The sequence below is a fragment of the Pocillopora verrucosa genome, chromosome 8, assembly GCF_036669915.1.
Source record: "Pocillopora verrucosa isolate sample1 chromosome 8, ASM3666991v2, whole genome shotgun sequence".
Lineage (NCBI taxonomy): Eukaryota > Metazoa > Cnidaria > Anthozoa > Scleractinia > Pocilloporidae > Pocillopora > Pocillopora verrucosa.
This window is the reverse complement of record NC_089319.1, coordinates 22,161,448-22,181,751: the sequence shown is the minus strand read 5'-3', so window position 1 is coordinate 22,181,751 and position 20,304 is coordinate 22,161,448. Positions and strand designations below refer to the sequence as shown.

Genomic DNA, 20,304 nt, shown 5'->3' with positions numbered 1-20,304 from the left:
TGTATAGTATTTACAATTATCCCCCCAAGGCGCGCATTATTTTTTTAAAGTTTCTTAAATATTTTTTAAAGGAAGCGGCGTTTCTTCACAGTATAACAATATACAATATACCCTCCTCAAACATGGTTACCGAAATAAGAGATCTTCACTAGGAAAAGTGGTAATTTCATATGTTATTCAATAAGTATTTATTTCCCGCCGCCAATTTGGAGAGAGGCCCAATCTCATAACATGATTTCCACCATGTTTTGATCGTGCCTCTCTAGCAAAGACACGCGGTGGCCGTTTTTAAACTTCTTCTAACAATAATATCACTGTAACTTGTTTGCTCTGTGTTCAACGATTGCACGCAAACACTGAACGTAGATTGATGGAGCTTGGGCGTCAACAGCTTGAGTGAATTGAACCAAGGAACAGTTTTTGGGAAACACCAACCCGGAAAATATACCTGAGAGGAAACGAGGATGGCCAACGATATCGAAGGTTAGCAAGGATTAAAACTGAATGACAGTTGGTGAATTCAACTTTGATTTTTTTAATGATTCGCAGAGCGCAGAGGAGCTTCTTTAGCATAACTGACAGGAATATCAAGATATTCAATGATAAAACTTTCGTCTGTCCGAGGATTTCTGCTATTATCTTGATCTCATCAACAAAAAACAGATCCGGTCGTCTTCCGTCATTCATTCCTCTTTTCCAGCCTACGCTCCGCCTACACAGGAAAAGCTGGAATCGGTTGAGAATCGGTATCCAAACAGGGAAAAACAACAAACAAAAAAACAACAAGAATCTTACCGAGATGATCCGTTCCGACAAAAAATATGTGCAGATTCTGCCTTCTTTTATTACCTAGGACCTGAGATGAACTTAGTATGCAGCTTTCGTCATAGACCAAAATAGTGACAGCTCGGCTGTTTGAACGCGGTTTACTGAGGCATTTGCTGCTCGTTTCCAGTTTTAAGAGGGACAGAAATTGTGAAAAAATTAAATTTCTACAAAAGTGCTCTGGGAGATCTAGATATCAGCATACGACCAGAAAGTAAAACCCCTGCTAGCAGCACTAGGAGTTTGCGAGGTAAAGTTACTTGAATTAGGACAAATCATTTTATGGTCCTTCGCGTATTTTAAAGATTTCTGAGCCCCATAGTCAGATTCATTAATGTTATCAAGGTCACATCAGTGACAAGCATGTTAAACGAAACTCGTGCAAATTGAGATAGCTTTTAAAATAAGTAAGATCGTTGTTTGTAGCGGAGATGCAATCTTGTGAAATTTCCTGTAGTTTCGAACTTCCTATGTTGTCAGTTCATCAATTACGTTAATAATTTTGACCTTTTCGTGACTCTTGTACTTCCTATGGTTTTTGCATTTCCTGTTTTTTCTGGCCAACATTCATCATTGATGCGCCCTCACACCTCTCGTATTTCCGGTTCAAAGCTTTTAAGTCCCTGTTACTCCACGAGTCATTAAAGAGACAGTCTTGGTATTAAAGTTGTTGAAGTTCTAAACGGGAAGAATCGAAAACCACATCGGATACCGAATACAAAAACCCATTCGTGTTTTTTACGAAAACTGAAAACCAAATCATAGAAAACGGAAAATCCGCAAATCGCGATATGAACACCAAAACCGAAGTTTTTTGGCTCAAAAACCGAAAAATTGATCTAAAAAGTAGCCAAAACCGCAAAACCCAAATGCCCCCCTCATTACCTTGTCAGTTAGTCCTGTTTAAGTAGTTGCCTCATCAGGTTCTGAAATAAATTCATCTCATTGTTCCGCGGTTTTATCGATCTTGATCCGTTATGAAAAGTTATGACAGCTTCATATTAGCCTTTGGCGTTCTGATATATCTATATTAATCTATGCCACATTTACGTCGCAAATACATTGTAACTTTAGATCTCTCAATATTATGTTGTTTAGTAGCTGAGCGGTGACTGGAGAGTCATACGTACACTAGCGTGATATTGGAAAAAATTGTGCAACTTTGTTAAAGGTAACAATGCAATTCGGCTAGAAAGCCACAGACACCGAAATTTGCATGCACTAGATATTATTCTAGAGATCCTAATGGGCAATTTCAAGGATTCCTCTTCCTTTGAAGCCGACTGAAAAAATACATCCAATGCAAAAACGATTTGCTACAGCAACGGTGGCATCTACTGTAGACTACGCAGTCCCTGCTGTTCAGCGAAGTCCGTCGCTGGAGTAAACAAGCATCAATTAAAAAAAAATCAAAGTGTTCTGTGAGCAAACTCGTGAATTAACACATGATTTTTTGGATTATGTTTAATGTTATCTGGTTTAGGGAATTTTGTGGTTGATTGTCATATCTAGAGTACGAGCAGTCGTTCAGTGTTCGCAGCAAAGAAACAAAGTAACGTTGGGATAAGAAGGCATTACAATTAAAATGATCATGCTATTACATTTGACAAGGGTGGATGATGTCATGTGTTTTAAACGTATATCATTTTTGTTTCTGGTTCAAGAGAAAAGGTTGGAAGTAAATGTGGGTGAAAAGTGAAATTTACTGTCTATCATTGTAAATATTAAAAAACAATGCAATACTGTCTTAATGAAAACATTAACGATTCCCTCTTTATCAAATGAGACAAACGGGAACGAGTTTTGAGTGATATAACTAAGCCAAGACTGCCACCGTCATTTTGGATCTCCGCCAGGGTAGATTTTAGTCACGTGCTAGGCAACGTATATCAAGAACAAGATAAAATTTGATTTCAGGCCCATTTATCAATTTTGTAGTGTATAACTTTCGCATTTTAGTACGTAATTTTTATTTTGAATCTTCAAATCGTCTTGAAACTTAAAAGAAAATTGTTCTTAAAAAAATTCACCGAAAATCGGTAGCTGAAATTGTTTGTTTAGGTGTTACTTAATTTTCGTGATAACTTGTAATTTCGTCAGTCGCCGGCATCTTTTGACACAGGAAAAACACACGATACGAAACGTAACGATCGATTTTTTCCTCAATCTCACGCCATAACAGAAGCTTTTGAACATCTGTAAACTCCGAGCGCTTCGGAGTAAGTGATATTTTCAATGAATCTTCGTATTGTTTTCAAGTTCAAGGATTGTAAATTACAATTTTATGAAAAACGAAGATTGTTCTGTTATTTCAGTGTGAATCCTTGCATGCCTGCCAGTCGCTGGCGCCGCTTGTTGAAACTAAAACGAAAAAAAACATCTTTTAAGATTATCACTGGCTTCTTTTTCACCCCACCACTATTCTTAGCAACAAAGGTCGCCATTTCGTTTGTTTATTGCTCGCCAAAAACTATCAAATGCACTCAAAAGCCTAAAATCGAAAAAAAGTTTATAGGAATCGACCAATCGAGCGAGCGAGCGAGCGAGCGAGTGCCATTCTCCACATCATATCTACAACTCGCTCTTGCGCATGCGCGCAATTTACGAGTTAAAAATAATTGGAAGTCCGGGAGTGAGGCGCCCGACACGTATTATTCGTGTGTCTCACTCCTAGAGTTCCGCGCTAAAATCAATTTTTTCCTTGATTTTTTTTAATTCACGCGACGAATTCGCCGAAAAGGGAATGCTTGATGTCTTCATCTACCATGTCTCTTTTTTCCCTTTCGCTCTTAAGGCTTTATCTTCTACACTGATACGATAATGGCATTAAACTTTTAAGATAACATTCAATCTTTAAAAGGAACATCAATTGAAAGGTCAAACGCAAGAGACTCGCAGAGCTAACAACATCCTTTATAGTTTGTTCGTATAACTTCCTCTGATATTAAGCCTCCGTGATGCGTAGATCCTCACAAATGTGTTGGAAATGCAAATTTTGTAAATTGAAACTGTCAGATTACGCGATTTACTTAAGTTATCAAATAATAAAGATTACAATTCTTTTCCATGTTGAACATAAAAGGATATCGCCTTACCCTTACAGACTGTCGACAGAAAGGAAACTGTGAAGTCAATTCTTGAGTAAACTTTGACTCTGTCAAGTCATGCATGAACTTAAATTATGCGTTTGAGCGCTCATGCCAGCTGTAAGTGGGCGAGTACTGACTGCGATGGTTAAAAATAAGTTGGTTAAACGTGACTGCTCTCTCAGTTCTAATCTCGGTCTAAACTTTTTATGACTTCAATGGAGCTTTTCAATGGATATTTTCAGATTTCAAGGTACATTCAACACAACACTTAAGCTTCCTCTTAAAGGGAGAATTGAGTTTGAATTTGGGGTTCTTTTGATCTCTCAGGACAACCAGTAAGCAATATAAGAGTCGACACAAATTTTCTTGATTCGATGAACAACACAGCTCTCAACGCGACAAGTTTCCCTCTGTGTCCAAGTCTACTGATAAAGGTTACAAGCACTCCTTACACTCCAAGTGCTACGGCTCAGACTGTAACCATACTAACATGTATTGTAAACGGAATTTCATGTCCTCTGGCGATTGGAGAGAATCTTCTGGTCTTCATGGTGATTTTAAAAAAACGCAGTTTACGAACAACTTTTAATACTTCTGTTCTTTGTCTGGCAGTTACGGATCTTCTAATTGCCATGTTTATTCAGCCTGCCTTCATTGCGTATCAGATCGGAAAGTTTATAAACAGTACTTACCTGTGTGTTCCTTACTTTATAAAGACCGTGTTCGAGTTTTGGTGTGTTGGTTTATCGTTCATTACTCTTGGGCTCATAACTTTAGAGAGATACTTTGCCGTGTTTCGGCCGTTCATTTATCACGCCGCCGTCACGCAGTTCCGCGTAATGCTTGTAATTTTCAGCGGTTGGTTGTTTTGGTCTGCGTTCAGCTTCAGTCTACGTTTTTCAGCTTCTGGAATGAACTTGAAAGCTTATTCAATTGCATCTTCCATTTTAATTACATTCACGCTGTTCCAAACAATATTTGTCTATTTTAAACTCTACAAGGCTTCTCGAATCAAAGACCATCCGCACAGTCAAGCCAGCCAAAAGAGTAGCTACCCCAACAGACCGAGATCTTTAGGGGTCGCTGAGGCTAAAGCAACCAAAACAATTATAATCATAACAGGATCATTTTTTCTTTGTTTCGCGCCAACTCTGTGTGTTTCCTTTGTGCACCAACTTGCTTACGTAAGAGAAGACGTCATATTACACGTGGTTTATCCGCTGGCAGAGAGTGCGCTGTTTCTAACAGCCCTTGTCAACCCTGTCATTTATGTGTGGCGAAATGCTTTGGTAAAAGAGAGCTTAAAAGAGCTTTTCAAGGCTCATTAATAATTATTCTTTAAACAGAAGTATTTTTTCTACAGGCATTTAGAGAACAAAGGAACAATTCTCTAGTCAATGGCTATGATATTTGACCGTCTGAAATAGTGTTGAAGTCTCTTAACTAGAGGCACCAGATCACCATGAAAATATGCTGACCGTCTTTTCCTCTTAATATTTCACTTGTGAGAACATGTTGAAACCTGTAAGCAACAGGAATAATATTCGATCATGACTTTGATTGAAATAAACTATTAAATCATTCGCCTAAATTTTATTAACATCCAAGCATAAATGTGTACACTGAAGACTGCAGATAAAAATATAACATCTGCAATTTTAACAGAAATAAGATATAGTTTCTCAGTTACTCTTTACTACTTCAGCTTCTCCTTAGATATGAAAAAGATTCACTTTTAAAGCAAGAAAATTATTAGACAAATAGATCATGTAGCCATCATGAATGTGTGCTGCGTGTGTTGAGCACCACGGTATGAAAGTGGGTTTTGCCTCACTCGTTCATAAGCGGTAATTCTTCATTATCGCATAGTTTCTCAGTATCTCTAGTCCCTCTGATGAATCTCCTCTAGGCTGTCAGTTATTGAACACGTTGGCCCCTGCCTCTTAGACTTTCTAGATCTTACGGAAGAATTCTGCACCACTACAGATTAAACTGTCGGAGGAAGGAGCAATGAATACAACTGAAGTAAACCCTTATGTTACCTTCTTGAAACGAGGTGTATTTAGCCTGTTTCAAGCGTTCATTCAGTAAAACGAAGCGAAATTTTGAACAGTGCAAAAATAGCGGCAGAACCCCGGGGAAGTGGGGGAGGTTTCGTTCGAGTCTCTGACACCAAACTTCCCTCGGTTTTTCACTCCTCTGCTACTGGAAGAAGCTATGGTATATTCGTTGCAATGAACAGCAAAGCTCTCAACGCGCCGGATGAGCTTCTCTTGCTGTGCAGGTCTAAGAACAAAGCATTCTTTACACTCCAAACACTATTGTATGACCAGGCTTCCCTTAGAAACTTATAATGGCAGATGGGCTTTAAGTTGATGATTTCTATGGAGTACATCGCAACTCCTTCACTAGATTACCGCCTGAACCCTAGCTGTTGTTCGAAGAGCGGATATGGCCGGTATTCAACAGATAAGTGTTAACAAAACGAATTGCGTTGCCCACCGGGTGGAGATTTATCCCCCGCAGGGTTATCCACCCTTCAATCAACCGGGGCTTGATCATCGTTGACAATAATCTTTACGACAATAGATTTTTAAAGATATTGCTTTTGTAGAACCTTAAAAAAAATATATTTGTTGACCAAAGTTTAATATGTTACATGAAAAAGTTTCTTTTAAAAAACTTGCTCAGAATGATTTATTTAATTTTTTATTACCGCGGCAAATCTCTTTTCTCAAAGCTATTACACTAATGAGTTTCCATTTATGTAAATATCGTTTTTTGTTGACATGTTTTGTCCTCGAAAACCCGTGGCAAACAGAAGGCCGTCTAATTGCACTTACTTAAAAAAGACAACAAAGACTTTTCAAAAAGGGGGTTGCGAAGGCATCGGCTTTTCAATCCCTCTGGTTAAATATGTAAAGTTTTTTATCGGTTTTAAGATGTCCAATTATTTCCAAGCTGGTGGTGATGAAATTTAGGCCAATGTATCGATGTGCTGACATATTAGAAAAACTAAGAAGATTAAATCCAAACAAAAAGCTGAATTATTGCTGATAATTATAACCGTTGCGCTAAAATTGGTCACTAAAATGCCACCGTCGCAAAACTTGTTTCTCGACGAACTAAAAATTTAAGCAGTGCAGATTGTTCCCAGTAATTTACGAGCTTGTCAAATTAAACATTTTATATTCCTAAAATTAAAATCCTGTTTGTCAATCAGAGGCTATATACAGTCGGCTAACACCTATGTAATTACTACCTTTTGTCTTCTCTGAATATTGACTGCTATTGGATTCGTTCTTACCATAAGCTAACAAATGAATGATCATAAAACGTAAAATGTTGTACCAAAATTCGTCACTTAACTCTAGTATGGAGAATGCCAGTGAAAAGTTCTGCCCACAGATAGGAGACTCGATAACGGTCCCGTACCAGGCAACAGACGCAATTCAGAGGGCGACGCTATTCGCGATCATTATAAACTGTTTAATGTGGCCAACGGGATGTGTTGCCAATTGCTTTGTGTTCATCACAGTTTTAAGGAAGCCACAATTACGAACGGTATACAACACATCTGTACTGTGTCTCATCGCCGCAGATTTGTGCGTCATTCTGTTGGCACAAACTTCCAACATTGTTTACTTGGTAAACAAGTTTACCATTGGCGACTACTCGTGTTCTCTCTTCTTTATTTACAACTTGTTTACCTGGCTGTGCCACGGATTGTCTTTCTTCACCTTGTTGTTTATAAGCATTGAACGCTACTTCGCTGTTTTTCATCCGTTTTGGTACAAAGAATCGGTGACTAAAACCCGTATATTCTGTGCCATTGTAACCACTTGGGTCATCTGCGGGGCATTAGTTATAATTCTCAATTTTATGCCGAGCATCCCTCATTCAGTTAGAACTGTCGTGATGACATGTCTTTTCCTACCAAGCATCTTATCAACTGTGGTTATTTACCTCAAGATATTTAGGGAAATTCGGGGTAATACCGCACAAGTCGGTCCTTCCGTTCATGGGTCTCCGGCCGAAACCCAGGTCCGCAAGTCGTCCAAAACTGTGGGTGTTATAATAGGGGTACAAATTATGAGCTTTTTTCCATGCATCTGTTTGAACATTGTGCAGATGTTGTCATTTGTGCCTAGCGTTCTTTTAATCCATGGTATCTTCCCATTTGCTGAGGCCGCAGCATTCATGAACGCAGTTCTGGATCCTATGATTTACTTTTGGCGAAACAAAGAAGCGCGCGGTAGTCTAGTGGAACTGAGACACATCAATATCTGCATGAAGTCCAAGACTGATGTGAGTCTTTCACAAACGGAGAATTCTACTGTTGTTATACAGCTTAAGGACTACGGAAGTGGTTAGTGGTGGAGTGCCGGTAGATCAGGGATGAGAGCGCGCGGCTGCTGACGCACTGTCCAGGTTCATTTCTCAGACTAGCTGGCGACTCTGAAGATACTAGTTAGTTTTGAAAGATCGTAGTAAAATGTCACAAGTTAGAATCGATTCTCTTTTTATTCTGTTTTGGGGAAAGTATGGACTAAAATTTAGCACTCGTAAAATCAACGATAAAAGGCTAAGATTCTTGACGGCGGATTTTTTTTCTTTGTTGAAATCTTTGTTTAAACAAAGAATTTATCTGCCTATCCAAACCTGAACAGTAGTGCTGCTAGTTCAGACACTAATGAGATTCTTAGAACGTTGAGGAGTAAAATAATTTTATGGATCTCTGTGGTTGTAAAAACAAAAGCTTTATGTGGTATGGCATATATCAAATTTTGGAATCACTTAAGTACATCAAACAGTTTATCAAGTAATAACGTAACTGTAGTGTTAGACTAGAAATATTGTATGTAATAGCAGTAGTGCTTGAACCTCTCTGTTGATGCTCTCTGCTTACGAATTTACCCACACATGCAAACATAACTGACTTGCTGTTGTGAGTGAAGCTTTACTCGCAACCGTTGGGGTCATTTTGAGAAGAAAAGTAACAAACTTAAAAATAATTGAGTGAATTACAGTTATACTTTTATCAACATAGTCTTTGAATTTTCTCGTGATTCTTGCCTACCCGCCTCCCTGCATCAGCATTAAACCAAAACAAAACAAAAAAACACCAAGAGCGCGTGAAAATGTGTAATGCCACCTGAACAACCGTATTTTTTTGCGTGTCGCCCGCTTAGCCGCAAGGAAATGGAAAAGATTGCTATGGGTGACACCAGATGGTAAAACAACATTAGAGATTGAAAACTGACAGTGTAATGTCACAGCGTTCATTTTACAGAATAACAAAAATACTAATTCAGATAACATAGATGAGCCGCGTTCTTTGAACAAATTTTGGCTGTAAACGTAACATGAATGCACATCCTGCTGTATACATTAATGCTGCTATTATTATCTTGTGACCTCTTCTTTCAAGTTTTCAGTTTGTGCTTCTCGTATGTGAGAGATTATTCAGCGTTAATTGATTTCCGGTTGATTTTTTTGCGATAACTGACAGATGATTGAACGATAGGATCATATTAGATATTTAAAATGAGAAAGACCAGAGCGTGAGACAGAGAACGGTGAGAGAGAGAGAGGGAGATCGAGTTGATTTTATAAATTAAAACGTGAAGTTTCAGAACATAGCAGATTCTTTAGTCTCATCTCCGGCATGTGAAAAGGGATTGATTGACAGATGAAAGAATGTTTGCGTTGGAGACTGGCTGCTGAGATTAAGAAAGGACAAAGGTTAAAGTGCTCGTCAGTGGAAAAAGAAAACTTGCTGAGAACCTTTAAGTACGATCACGAAACATCGAGGAAAGAAATGATTGTTGATTTGCTGATTCATCACTGAATTGTGTGTTAGAGAAACAAACATCCTTGTCTTATGGGGACAATTCATTGAGCATCATAACCTAAAACTAAAGAGGATATCTTTACAGAGTTACATGATTCATGTTCACTACACCTGTTGTAGATGTTGAAGTGACAGTTTTTCTGTCGCGAACCCGGATAAGATTTTAAAGCTGGACCTGTTTAGTAAGTAGTGAAGTGTTTTGAGGAACTGTTTCTGAATATGTTTCTATATGACCAATAAATCTGAATCCGGTGAATAGTGAACAGTAGGTTTTGTTTACACTTATCCACTGGATAGAGATTTATCCGTTGGAAACCCCTTTCCCCCCCCCCCTTTGAACAACTGGACCCAGATGTTTTGACAATCTGATTGCGTATCCGGTTCAAATCCTTATTGCTCTAAGGTGGTTTGTCAATGCAAACTATACCACCCACTCCAATAAATTGATTTTGTTTTGACGTTATTTTTAGTCTTAACAAAATCTTGATTTGAACTGAAAAGAAATGCATTAGCTGGTTATGTATTATTAATTTTTCTAATGGTGAGTGTAAAGAATGGATTGCTCCCTGTTCTTGGTTTAAGTAACAATCTTTCCCTCAAGGCACGAACAAGTGTTATACTACTCCGCATCAGAGGAACAGAAATATCTGTTAGTATTTGCGGGTATTTTGATTAAAAAACCGTATCACCTAGTTTTCTAGCTGACGAATTCCTTTTTCTCTCTTTTAGATATGCATTTTCCGTATTCAGTTTGCACTGACGGATACGCGCACAGCTCGTTTCCTCTTGAAAACATGTATCAGCGACCTTTTGTTTACTTTGTATCTGTGAAATATTTTAAACGATCTAGAAGCTTCAAAATTAAATTTGGAACCTTTATGTTATTAATTAGATCTCTAACTTTCCAATAACCACCTCAGACATCATTTTTTTAAAAATCTTTCGAGAACTTTCAGGACTTGGCTGATATCCTTTTAACGGGTTCGTTTTCCATTCATTTTTCGGAGATCACTTACTGTCTGGACAGTCCAAAATAGTAGAATAATCAATTAGCCTTAACTGCAAGCCGGATGAGCTTTGAAGTTCCGTTTCTATGCTGATAAAGAAATCTCCAAACTTTTTATATTTGGACGAATCAAGCGAGTCACTCACGAATCACAAATAGTAAACATGTTTTCATCGACCATTTGAGAGATCAATTCGGTGAAGGTTTGCCCTCCCCCCCCCCCCCTTTTGGGTCAATCTATCATCGGGGTTCTTGCAAAAAGTGCAGATAACCCACGTAGAATTATGTATTTTTATCACGTTATCTCTTTATTGGTCGCACCTTAATAATCTTTGATATTCGCAAAGAAGAAAAAGATGGAAACAGGTTTTTTTTGACTGCTCGTTCAAAAAAGATTTTATTTCTAAGTTAGCCATCTTCATCACGTGTCTGGCGCGCGTTGATTCCCGTGATTCTTGGCGAGAATCCTGTACTTGTTGCGGCAATTATATGAGCGCTGTTGGACACCTTACTTAATTTATGGTTGGTTTATGTAACACTGCCACATTAGAACACAAAAGCGGTCTATTCAGATTTCAGATTTGAATTTTCCTTCATTAATGCCTTGTAGGCTCAAAATCTCACATCTTTAAACAAGAGGAGTCACTCGCTATTATTGAGTTTAAAAAATGGTGATTAGGGCGAATGTCAAGGCGATAAAAGGACTGTGACTTCGGTTACATTCCCCAACGACCTTAAATCAACCCTGGGCAACCTAAGAAAATATTCCCCTGTTCACTGCAGTGAGTGCCGCCAAACATTTTACCATTTAACCGCCTTAAAAGCAGACGGCAGGAAATTAATTGTTTTTCTGCATGCTGCGTGCTTACAATTCAATATTATACTTCAAAATGTGATCAGAAAATTGCATGTAATAAGCGCTATCAATTCCTTCATTAGCTAAACAATAGCAATCAAGTTTCCTCTTAAGTGAGTTTCTGGTTGCTCTCCAGTAGTCTGGAGAGCATCTTTGATACTTGACCAGATTTTTAGTGGAATTATATGATATACGTTTTTCATGACCATAAAGTGATTCCCTCTCCTTTGGCAACCCTCTGACGTTCACATTTTATTCGCTGACTCATCCTTAAAATGCACATAATTGTTAAGAGATATTGAATTTGCATTTTATAACAAAAAAGTACCCTGTTTGTTCTCATGAGTCATGTTTGTCTTCCTTTTCCTTCTCAGTTTCAAAATTTAACGATAAGCTGACCACGTTGATAAAAAAATAAAAGTTAACCAACCTTAGCTATGTTCTTCATCTTTTATTAATAAAAAAAGATGCCAGAATGCCAACGATATTCCAAAACATGAGCAAAATATAGGCACCCAGCTAATAACAAAATCATCTTGCCGGGCTGGTTTCCAGAGTTTGACCGGTTTCTTTCTGTGAAATATAAACATATCTGACGAATTACAATCTTTAGTTTGGATGAGATTGAAATTAAAACTTCGACGTGATTGATACTGCTGCGGATATTGAAAATCATTAAATGAGTTTGTGGATTTTTTTTATCTCTTTTTCATTTACAAATAGAGAAATGATGGAAGCTCGTGTTTCATTCAGTTCACCAATCATGTGCGTGAGGTGAATTTTAATCTACAGGAACACCTGCCTCAAATTTTTCGTTGGCCTTTTGTTACAGACACAACAACCAAAGATTGAAACTGGTGATAGACACTTACAAAGCAGAGTAATTCAAAACAGAGAGAAACCTTTTTGTGAGTATTTGACTTGTTTGTGCCAAAAGATCTTAGAGGATTGTACCACAATAAGATTCCCTTCTCTAGTATCTTCTCGTTTAATCAGTCTGCGTGGGTTGATGGCATATTAACAAAGGAGAACCAATAATTTAGACTTTTAATTGTCGAGGAAGACATGTTATTATATATAGGCAATATCCAAACTTGTGCGGCACAAGTGTTACATAAGTGACAAATGTTACATAAGAGCTGCCTAATCTCTTGGGAGAACTTTGTACTTCACTTGCACTTCAACAGAGGTAAATTTCTTGCCAAAGCATCTCACTTTGCGCGATTTATACGATAAATTTCAACTTAAAAAACTTTTTCCTTTGCAGTATCCATACACGCATGAAAGGATTGTTAGATAATCTGTTATTTCGATGAAATATTCTTGTTCCTTGTAGAATGTTCAAGTTGAAAGAAAGTTCTGGAAATTTGAAACAAAAATTGCGATTGTTGACGGTTGTGTTAAGTTGGCTGATTTCCAAGACCGTTTACTTGTTGAACTGAACGATAAAACATCTTTTAGAATTTTATTCAGCCTCAAGGGTGTATCAACTGCCTAAATGTCTAAATGACTCGTAACTGTAGTTCATTTACGATGAAACTTTGTAGTCAAGCGAAACTGGATCCTTTAAAGTAATGGTAAGAAAGATTATTGATTCAACTAACTAAATTTACTGAAAACTAAAACTAGAGATCTAGAAAATCTCAGAGAAATTAATTTGAAATTGTCGTGTCGTATTTAAAAGTTATTTTTAAAATCCGCCTTTTAATGACATAAAATTTGCAAGGAACGTTTTCTTGGTAACAGACATCGACCCTTAGCATTTGCAATTTATCGCCTGTAAAACCACTCCAGCCCTCGCCAGAATAATGAATGTATTCAAGAACTCGTGGACGGAAGATGGTGGTCTATAGGGGCGGTAAACAAATAGAGACTCATGCCTGCATATCAATATAGCTTGTGATTCAGTTTCATAATCATGAATAAAAGATAACGTGACTATCTCATCGCTGGTGGTCGCGTTCTCTCTATATTCCTTGCGGTGAGGATTTGGGGAACGTGACTCTTGGGAACGAGATTGTTCACGTGATGAACAGACGATGTATCTGAACCAGGGTGCAATAGATATATTCATTATTTGTCGCAATAAGTTAAAAAAAATTGAAAGGCTTTCATATGAGCTTAGTATACGAAAAAACGTTTTACGTACTGGTGTATTATTGAAATTGTGTTCATTTCAGATGTTTTTTTTTCTGTTAATTGATAAAATTTCCCTACGCGTTAAATCTTCCTCTTGTTTCTTCTGTATAATTAAATCAATCTCATTTAATTTCAATTTAGACCCAAAGAATGGGATTGTCGACTCCATCTCTAGTTTATGTTCACTTTCTGGTGGCCATGATACTATTGAACGTAGCAGGTAATTCTCTGGTCTGCCTTCTGGTATTGAAGAATAAAGCAACGAAAACCATCATCAACTGGCTTCTCTTCCATTTGGCCATAGCTGATTTGCTGGTCGCTGTCTTCTTCATTCCTCCCTGTGTTGTCAGTCACTTCGTTCAGCTGCCGAACGGCTTCTTAGGGGACCTGCTTTGCAAGTTTGTTTTCAGCGGTAACTTAGGTTGGGTGGCGGCAGCAGCCTCGAGCTTCCTGCTTGTGGTGATAGCGTTCGACCGTTACAGAGCTACCTTACATCCACTCAACACGCTTCGGAGTCGACGGTTAACAAGGATAGTGCCAGTAGTGTGGGTTCTTGCTGCTCTGTTGTTGCTACCCAGCATCATTGTGTCAGCCTACGATGAAGAACGTCAAGGGTGTGTGCAGAGGTATCCCAGTTACGCCCTAGCTCGAGCGAACAAGATCTTCTGGTCAACCGTAAATTGCGTGCTGCCAATTTGCATGATGGGATACCTATACATACGGATCGCTTTGCGCCTGCGTCATCGTGAACTTCTGCTGGATTCATCCATCGGGGCCATACAACAGTCCCGAAAAAGGGTAACCAAAATGCTACTCTCAGTGTCCCTTATCTTCACCTTGTGCTGGACGCCTCCTGCAGCACTTTGTCTCTTGGTTAAATTTGTTCCTGATGCGTATACAACAGTTTACTTTGTGTCTAATGTATGCGCTCTTCTTAACTCCTGCATCAACCCTCTTGTATATACCCTGCACAGTCAACAGTTTAGGAAGAATCTCGCCTCACTGATGCCCTGCTATAACAGAAAGAAAATTTCACTTTCGCACTGATCACCGAGGACATGAAATCTTGGGACTAATTAAAAATGAATTATGTAGTTAAAAGGTCTTGATATGGCGCAGTTCACTTCATTTCCAGTGGTAACACAACTTTTCGGCCGAACTGAGATTCCGTATTGTTTAAATTCACTACGTACTTTTGTTTAAAATTCTACTAGTATTCTAAGGCAAATACTGCGCCCTGGCTGGCTCACTAGCTATCAAGGAAATTCGGTATTATCAAATGAGTTGATAACCTAAATTGGTTTCTCCTAACGGTGGCCAATTAACTTTATCAATTCAGTCGACAATACCAACTTACCTTGCTATACTCTCCCACCGAGGCAGCACCACAGTTTCATTAGAAACTTCCCCCCCCCTCTTATTCATTAGCGATCAGCTATTGATAAAAATCCTTAAGGGGTCCATCACAAGTGCTGCAATCTGATTGGCTACTTTATGCGCTCTTCATTCCGTGATTGGTTGTGAGTGAAATAAATGGTCTCATGTTGAGTGATTGTAAAACAAAACAAAACAAAAACACGTGCCTATCTTGTTTTGAACGACCAATAGATATGTTTTGATTTCTATGCGTGATAGTTGACTTGTGATTTCTTTCTGCATTCGATTAATCCCTCAAATTTCGCTTTTGTTGGGGGCAAAAAGTAGCAGATGTTAAAAATGGCATGTTGACAATGAAGCTACATATATATCGTAGTTAAATACGTCCCACGGCAGTGGCCGTACTATGACAATTACGTCAAAGTATATTGTCTCTAAAAAATGATGTCTGTGTCTCCATTGATGTACTAAAACAGACAGGCTAGTCTTCTTAACCCATGCAGCATCTAGTCTCACATTGTTGAAGAGATGATGTTGCAGTGTATTGAATTTATATTAGCGATGATAAGATTCAAAATTTCTCCTTTAAAAATTAGACCTCTGTTTATCTTTTTTTTTATTATCATGTACTATGTAATTGCATTTAACTTTGTACACAATATGGTAATTTTCCAAGTGGTTAGAAATATGTTTGTGCTTGTACTTGTGGCGTTCCTGTCGATCTTTGTAAACTACCTCTTTTGATCGAAGAATATTTTGGAAAATGACCTCACCCATTTTCAGAAAGAACATTTGATCGAAGAGAATCTGTTAGCCTGCGGAGATACCTCCACTGAACGGTAGTCACATGAATATACAGAGCGAAAGGGGGCCAAAAATATTAAGAGCAGGAAGGGAGGGGGAGGGTATCCTTTGACCGACTTGAAAAAATTATTTCTGCTTTAGATTACCGAATGCAATTCGTGTAAGTCTTCGATATCCTTGACCATTTCTCTTCTTTCTGTGTTTTTCATCTCTTTTGAAACAACTATCACTAGGTTTCTTTTATTCAAGGGTAGTAACTAAGAGAAATTCTGCTCCCTTTCTTCACTTTCCCAAGTCAGTTTTACTTTAGTTGATTGAGTATGTCTGACTAATTTTCGGTGGACAACAGAGAGCTACTACAAAGCTCTTGGGTTTCCGTGACTAGAATATTAATCGAGTTAGTCCAGTATAAACAATGTTTCAACTTAATGTTTGTTGCTGATATTTTCTACGAATGATTTTCTTCATTACAGAGACTCTACAAACTTAGATCAAACCCACGTGTACAATTATTGAAATAATTACTGTTGCGTTTACTCAACTGCGACATGATTTTCTTAGCTGTAATTCAGACGGCCTTAATGTCAATCCCACTCAAGAACACGCTCAAAGTATTAACTCTCCCTTGCTATTACTTATCAATTGTTCATGTTTTATTTAGAGAAGTGATTGATCCATCACGAAAACTATTTTGCATCATCACTTATCTCTGTGTATGGAAGAAGACATCAAACCGATATCAGCCAAAATAACTTTGGCGGCAGAGTTATAAAATTACGGCGGAAAGCAAACTTTGCATCAATCAGCAAAAACTAAAATAGAGCGCTTCTTTGTTCCTTAGAATTGTCAAAGCCTGAAGGTAAGTTCAAAGCTATTGACGGTATGACCACTGTACTTTATCTGAAACATAACCAGCATATCTTTGCCTGCGGCAGTTAGTATTTTTCGTTGTCACATATTAGCTATATCCGATCGAAGCAGAAACATTTAGTAACTCATATCCAACGAACGACTTCACTCACTGATTATTCAAACTGAAGCCAAAAAATCTTTTTTTTATTTTTCGAATAAATTTCAAATTTAACGAAATCAGAAAAATTGCAATTGGGAACTCTCAAAATCCCACCCTCGGTACTGAGAAATTCGAAGGTTGGCTGTGTAATTTACAAGATCCGGCTTAATGTGTTCATCTCAATTGTAAAGGGAGATTAAAAAAAAAAAACCCCTTTCATCTGGGCACTGTTTTAGCGATCTATGTTTGTCATGGCAATTTTTTTACCCAAACAAACTTCAAATTAAGGTAAAAGAGACGCAATGTTAGAGAGCAGATATCATAGTTCACATTCTGTTTTTTTCCCTTTATTTACAACCGTTCTCCCCAACGAAGCTGTCTTTTTTTTTTAAAAAGTATGATCTCAGGACGAAAGATTAATATTTTGTGGAAATTTTCATTTAAAGCCGCAAGCTTGTTCCTTTTTTGCTCTGACTTCTCTTTCTTCAAAACAGAGCGTTTTACAATTTACGATGGATTTGGTAAACTTGTGTAAATGGTTCGGAAACTAGTCCGATTTTCGCTTCCAAGATCAAACACATTTATCAACAATTGGGAAAAACGATTTCGTTATAATTTTAAAGGGTGCTTTTTATTTTCCGGAGGTGTTTTCCCAGTTATCTCTCTCCCAATGTCAAACTCATTCTTTCCCTTTTTTCGCCATCGTGCTTGATCAAATCTCATCGGTTAAACAAAAGAAGCTAAAAATTGCTCAGTGTAATTAAGCTTACCAAGGGCTCCCTTAATTGCAGACTCAAAGTTTGACTGTTTCTAAAATATGGGCGTTAAAACTTGGACAACAGAAACCATCATGTAACGATATGGAAACATTAGGGCTTTTCTTAATCTAATATTATGGATAAGATATCATGGACAGAAACCTTTGATGTTGAATAAGCCATTTCTGTCCTTACCACAGACACGTAAGTTGATCCTAAGTAGATAGATACATCAAGATGAACGTTTGCTGAAAAATTTAGCACTGTTCAATTTCGCTTTGTTGACATTCTTATCCTGAAATGGATTCGACAAAAAACGAATAATTTTTAAAAAATGTCATATTTACAGCAAGCTTATTTTTTACAGACGATTCAATAGCTTCTGTAAACCTCTTTGTCATTTCCTTTTCTTTGTTATTTTTGTGTTCTGCTTTTTTTTTGCACAACTACTCTAATAATCTGGTATTTCCGTCAGAAATTACCTGAAATGTCATTTTTGACAGGACGTGAATGAAACGGGCAAATACATTTATCATCACAGGATCGTCTGCTTTAGCAAAAATTAATAATAGTTTTGTTCTTCAATTTAAATTAACAGATACGCATCGGCTCTCCAAAGAAGAGTTTCGCTTTCATAATGATAACAGGGATCGCTTCTCTAGTTTACGCAGGTTTCCTGTCCATCATGATAATTTTTAACATAGCAGGGAACTCTTTTTGCTTGGTAATTTTGAAAAGGAAAGTAATGAAAACCTCGATCAACTGGCTTCTTTTCCATCTGGCGGTTGCTGATTTACTGGTCGCGGTATTATTCATTCATCCATGCATCCTGAGCCACTTCATTGAACTACCGGGCGGAGTTATTGGAAATGTACTGTGCAAGTTTTTTTCCAGTGGGTCCCTGGGTTGGATAGCGGCTACCACTTCGAGCTTTCTGTTGGTTGTCATAGCAACGGAACGGTATAGTGCCACCTTACACCCGTTGAAAAAGAAGCGAAGTGGTCGATCATCGTGGTGGGTGCCAGTTGCATGGGTTTCTGCAATTCTGTTGCTAATGCCCTTCATTGTTGTAACAAGCTACGATTCACAAAATCAGCAGTGCAAGCAACACTTTCCAGACAACACAACAGCTCGTGCATACAAAATTACTTGGTCAACCAGCAACTCCCTCCTCCCGATGTGTATCTTGGGATATCTTTACGCACGAATTATTTGGTGTCTACGCAACCGCACCCTCGTTCCATGCTCCTCTCAGAAAGCCACCACAGAGTCACGAAAGGTAACTAAGATGCTTATTTCAGTGTCGGCCATCTTTATCATGTGCTGGACGCCTCCTGCAGTGCTTTGCCTGCTTAGCCCCTTGATTCGTGGCGGTTATACCACAGTATACTATGTGTCCCAAGCAAGTGCACTTCTGAATTCTTGTCTCAATCCGCTTGTGTACACCCTACATAGTCAGCAGTTCAGGAAGAACCTCGTCTCGTTTATGCCATGCTGCAAAAGCAAGCTACTTGATTCTCGCTTAACAGGCAAAGCCACAAATTCTCCTGATATAAGATTATTAACTTATTAGACAGCTAGCTGGTTTGAACCCAGTTCCAACCGAATCTACACTAACAATTTCTCCTTAGTAGGTGGAGTTGTTAAGAAGAACGTGTTTGCTATATCTTAAAACTTGTTGAAGTAGAGTAACAGCTACAACAACAGCAATACTTTATAAAATCATGCTACACCGAGGAGCAAAAGGGTCGTTCAAGAGCGTAGCCAGGATTTTTCAAAGGGGGAGAGGGGGGTCACACTGTGTCAAACAGAGGTTACTCATTCGATTTCGTCACCTGAATATTGTTGGTTGTTGCTTAGAAAGGCTCACAAAGGGGGGGGGGGGGTTTAAGGGCACCACAGGATCCCCCCAGCTACGCCCTTGAAGTTAGAACCTATAGCTGCACTTAAAAGAAATCAAGGACAATGAGTGTAATAGAGCATGAAGACTAGAGTAGATGGAGTATGAATAGCTAAAATGTTAATCATTATATACTAACGTGTAAGGATAGTGAATCTGAATGCCCTCGCATCAATATTAGTTTACCAGATCAAAGAATCCACTAAAAGTTGTCTCATTTCTGTAGTTCATTGTTATTAAGTCACATAATTTTTCTGAAAAAAATTCCTTTAACGGAGAAACACAAAATAATAGTTTAGTATAATAGTTTGGTAAGACGTTCAAACATAACATAAAAAGGTGAATGAGATACAAGGGAATGAGTTCTCTTCAATAAAGTCAGTATTTGATAGTGTTATCAAGTATACTTTCAGTTCAACTAAAAAATGAGATTTCCTCCGATACGCAGTATGTTGGGAAGTTTTAAAAAGGATATCCTTAAGGATCTGGGTCAATCTTCCTGTAATACTGCAGTTTTTATTTATATAGCGTTTATTCATACTTCTCGTCAAGAAAACTATGTAAAAAATAAGAATGTTCTTAACAGAATTTAAGCCTAAGTTATGTCCTTAGTTACTCTTATAGATTATGGCTAATTTCTCATTAAAAGAGGGTCTTTTCTTCAAAGAAAAACAAAGAAAGAGT

The 20,304-nt window shown here is 38.0% G+C and overlaps 3 protein-coding genes across 5 annotated transcripts; all 3 read left to right on the top strand.

Moving 5' to 3' along the window:
* The first annotated feature begins 129 nt into the window (after nucleotides 1-129).
* LOC131778356 (QRFP-like peptide receptor) lies at nucleotides 130-15,604 on the top strand. Of its 3 annotated transcripts, none has more exons than XM_066170845.1 (2): nucleotides 130-483; nucleotides 13,911-15,604. In XM_066170845.1, the coding sequence occupies exon 2, from the start codon at nucleotides 13,920-13,922 to the stop codon at nucleotides 14,814-14,816; it is 897 nt and encodes a 298-aa protein (XP_066026942.1). In that variant the 5' UTR covers nucleotides 130-483; nucleotides 13,911-13,919; the 3' UTR covers nucleotides 14,817-15,604. The 3 variants fall into 3 exon arrangements, with proteins under 3 accessions (XP_066026942.1, XP_058950762.1, XP_058950761.1); XM_059094779.2 differs by lacking the exon at nucleotides 13,911-15,604 and adding an exon at nucleotides 4,242-5,529; XM_059094778.2 differs by lacking the exons at nucleotides 130-483; nucleotides 13,911-15,604 and adding exons at nucleotides 4,004-4,164; nucleotides 4,242-5,529.
* Nucleotides 7,290-8,288, top strand: LOC131778338 (mu-type opioid receptor-like). Its single transcript, XM_059094753.2, has one exon. The coding sequence runs from the start codon at nucleotides 7,290-7,292 to the stop codon at nucleotides 8,286-8,288; it is 999 nt and encodes a 332-aa protein (XP_058950736.2).
* Nucleotides 15,605-16,666: 1,062 nt separating the features above from the next.
* Nucleotides 16,667-20,263, top strand: LOC131778359 (somatostatin receptor type 4-like). Its single transcript, XM_059094783.2, has 2 exons — nucleotides 16,667-16,809; nucleotides 18,319-20,263. The coding sequence occupies exon 2, from the start codon at nucleotides 18,358-18,360 to the stop codon at nucleotides 19,291-19,293; it is 936 nt and encodes a 311-aa protein (XP_058950766.2). The 5' UTR covers nucleotides 16,667-16,809; nucleotides 18,319-18,357; the 3' UTR covers nucleotides 19,294-20,263.
* The last annotated feature ends 41 nt before the right edge of the window (nucleotides 20,264-20,304 follow it).

What these genes read in the sequence shown, in the direction of transcription:
- LOC131778356 (XM_059094778.2), top strand. Translation starts at nt 4,143, where the DNA reads ATGGATATTTTCAGATTTCAAG. An exon ending in GGATATTTTCAGATTTCAAG is followed by an intron (nt 4,165 to 4,241) that starts GTACATTCAACA and finishes TTGATCTCTCAG; the next exon opens with GACAACCAGTAAGCAATATA.
- LOC131778338 (XM_059094753.2), top strand. Translation starts at nt 7,290, where the DNA reads ATGGAGAATGCCAGTGAAAAGTTCTGCCCACAGATAGGAGACTCGATA.
- LOC131778359 (XM_059094783.2), top strand. Translation starts at nt 18,358, where the DNA reads ATGATAACAGGGATCGCTTCTCTAGTTTACGCAGGTTTCCTGTCCATC.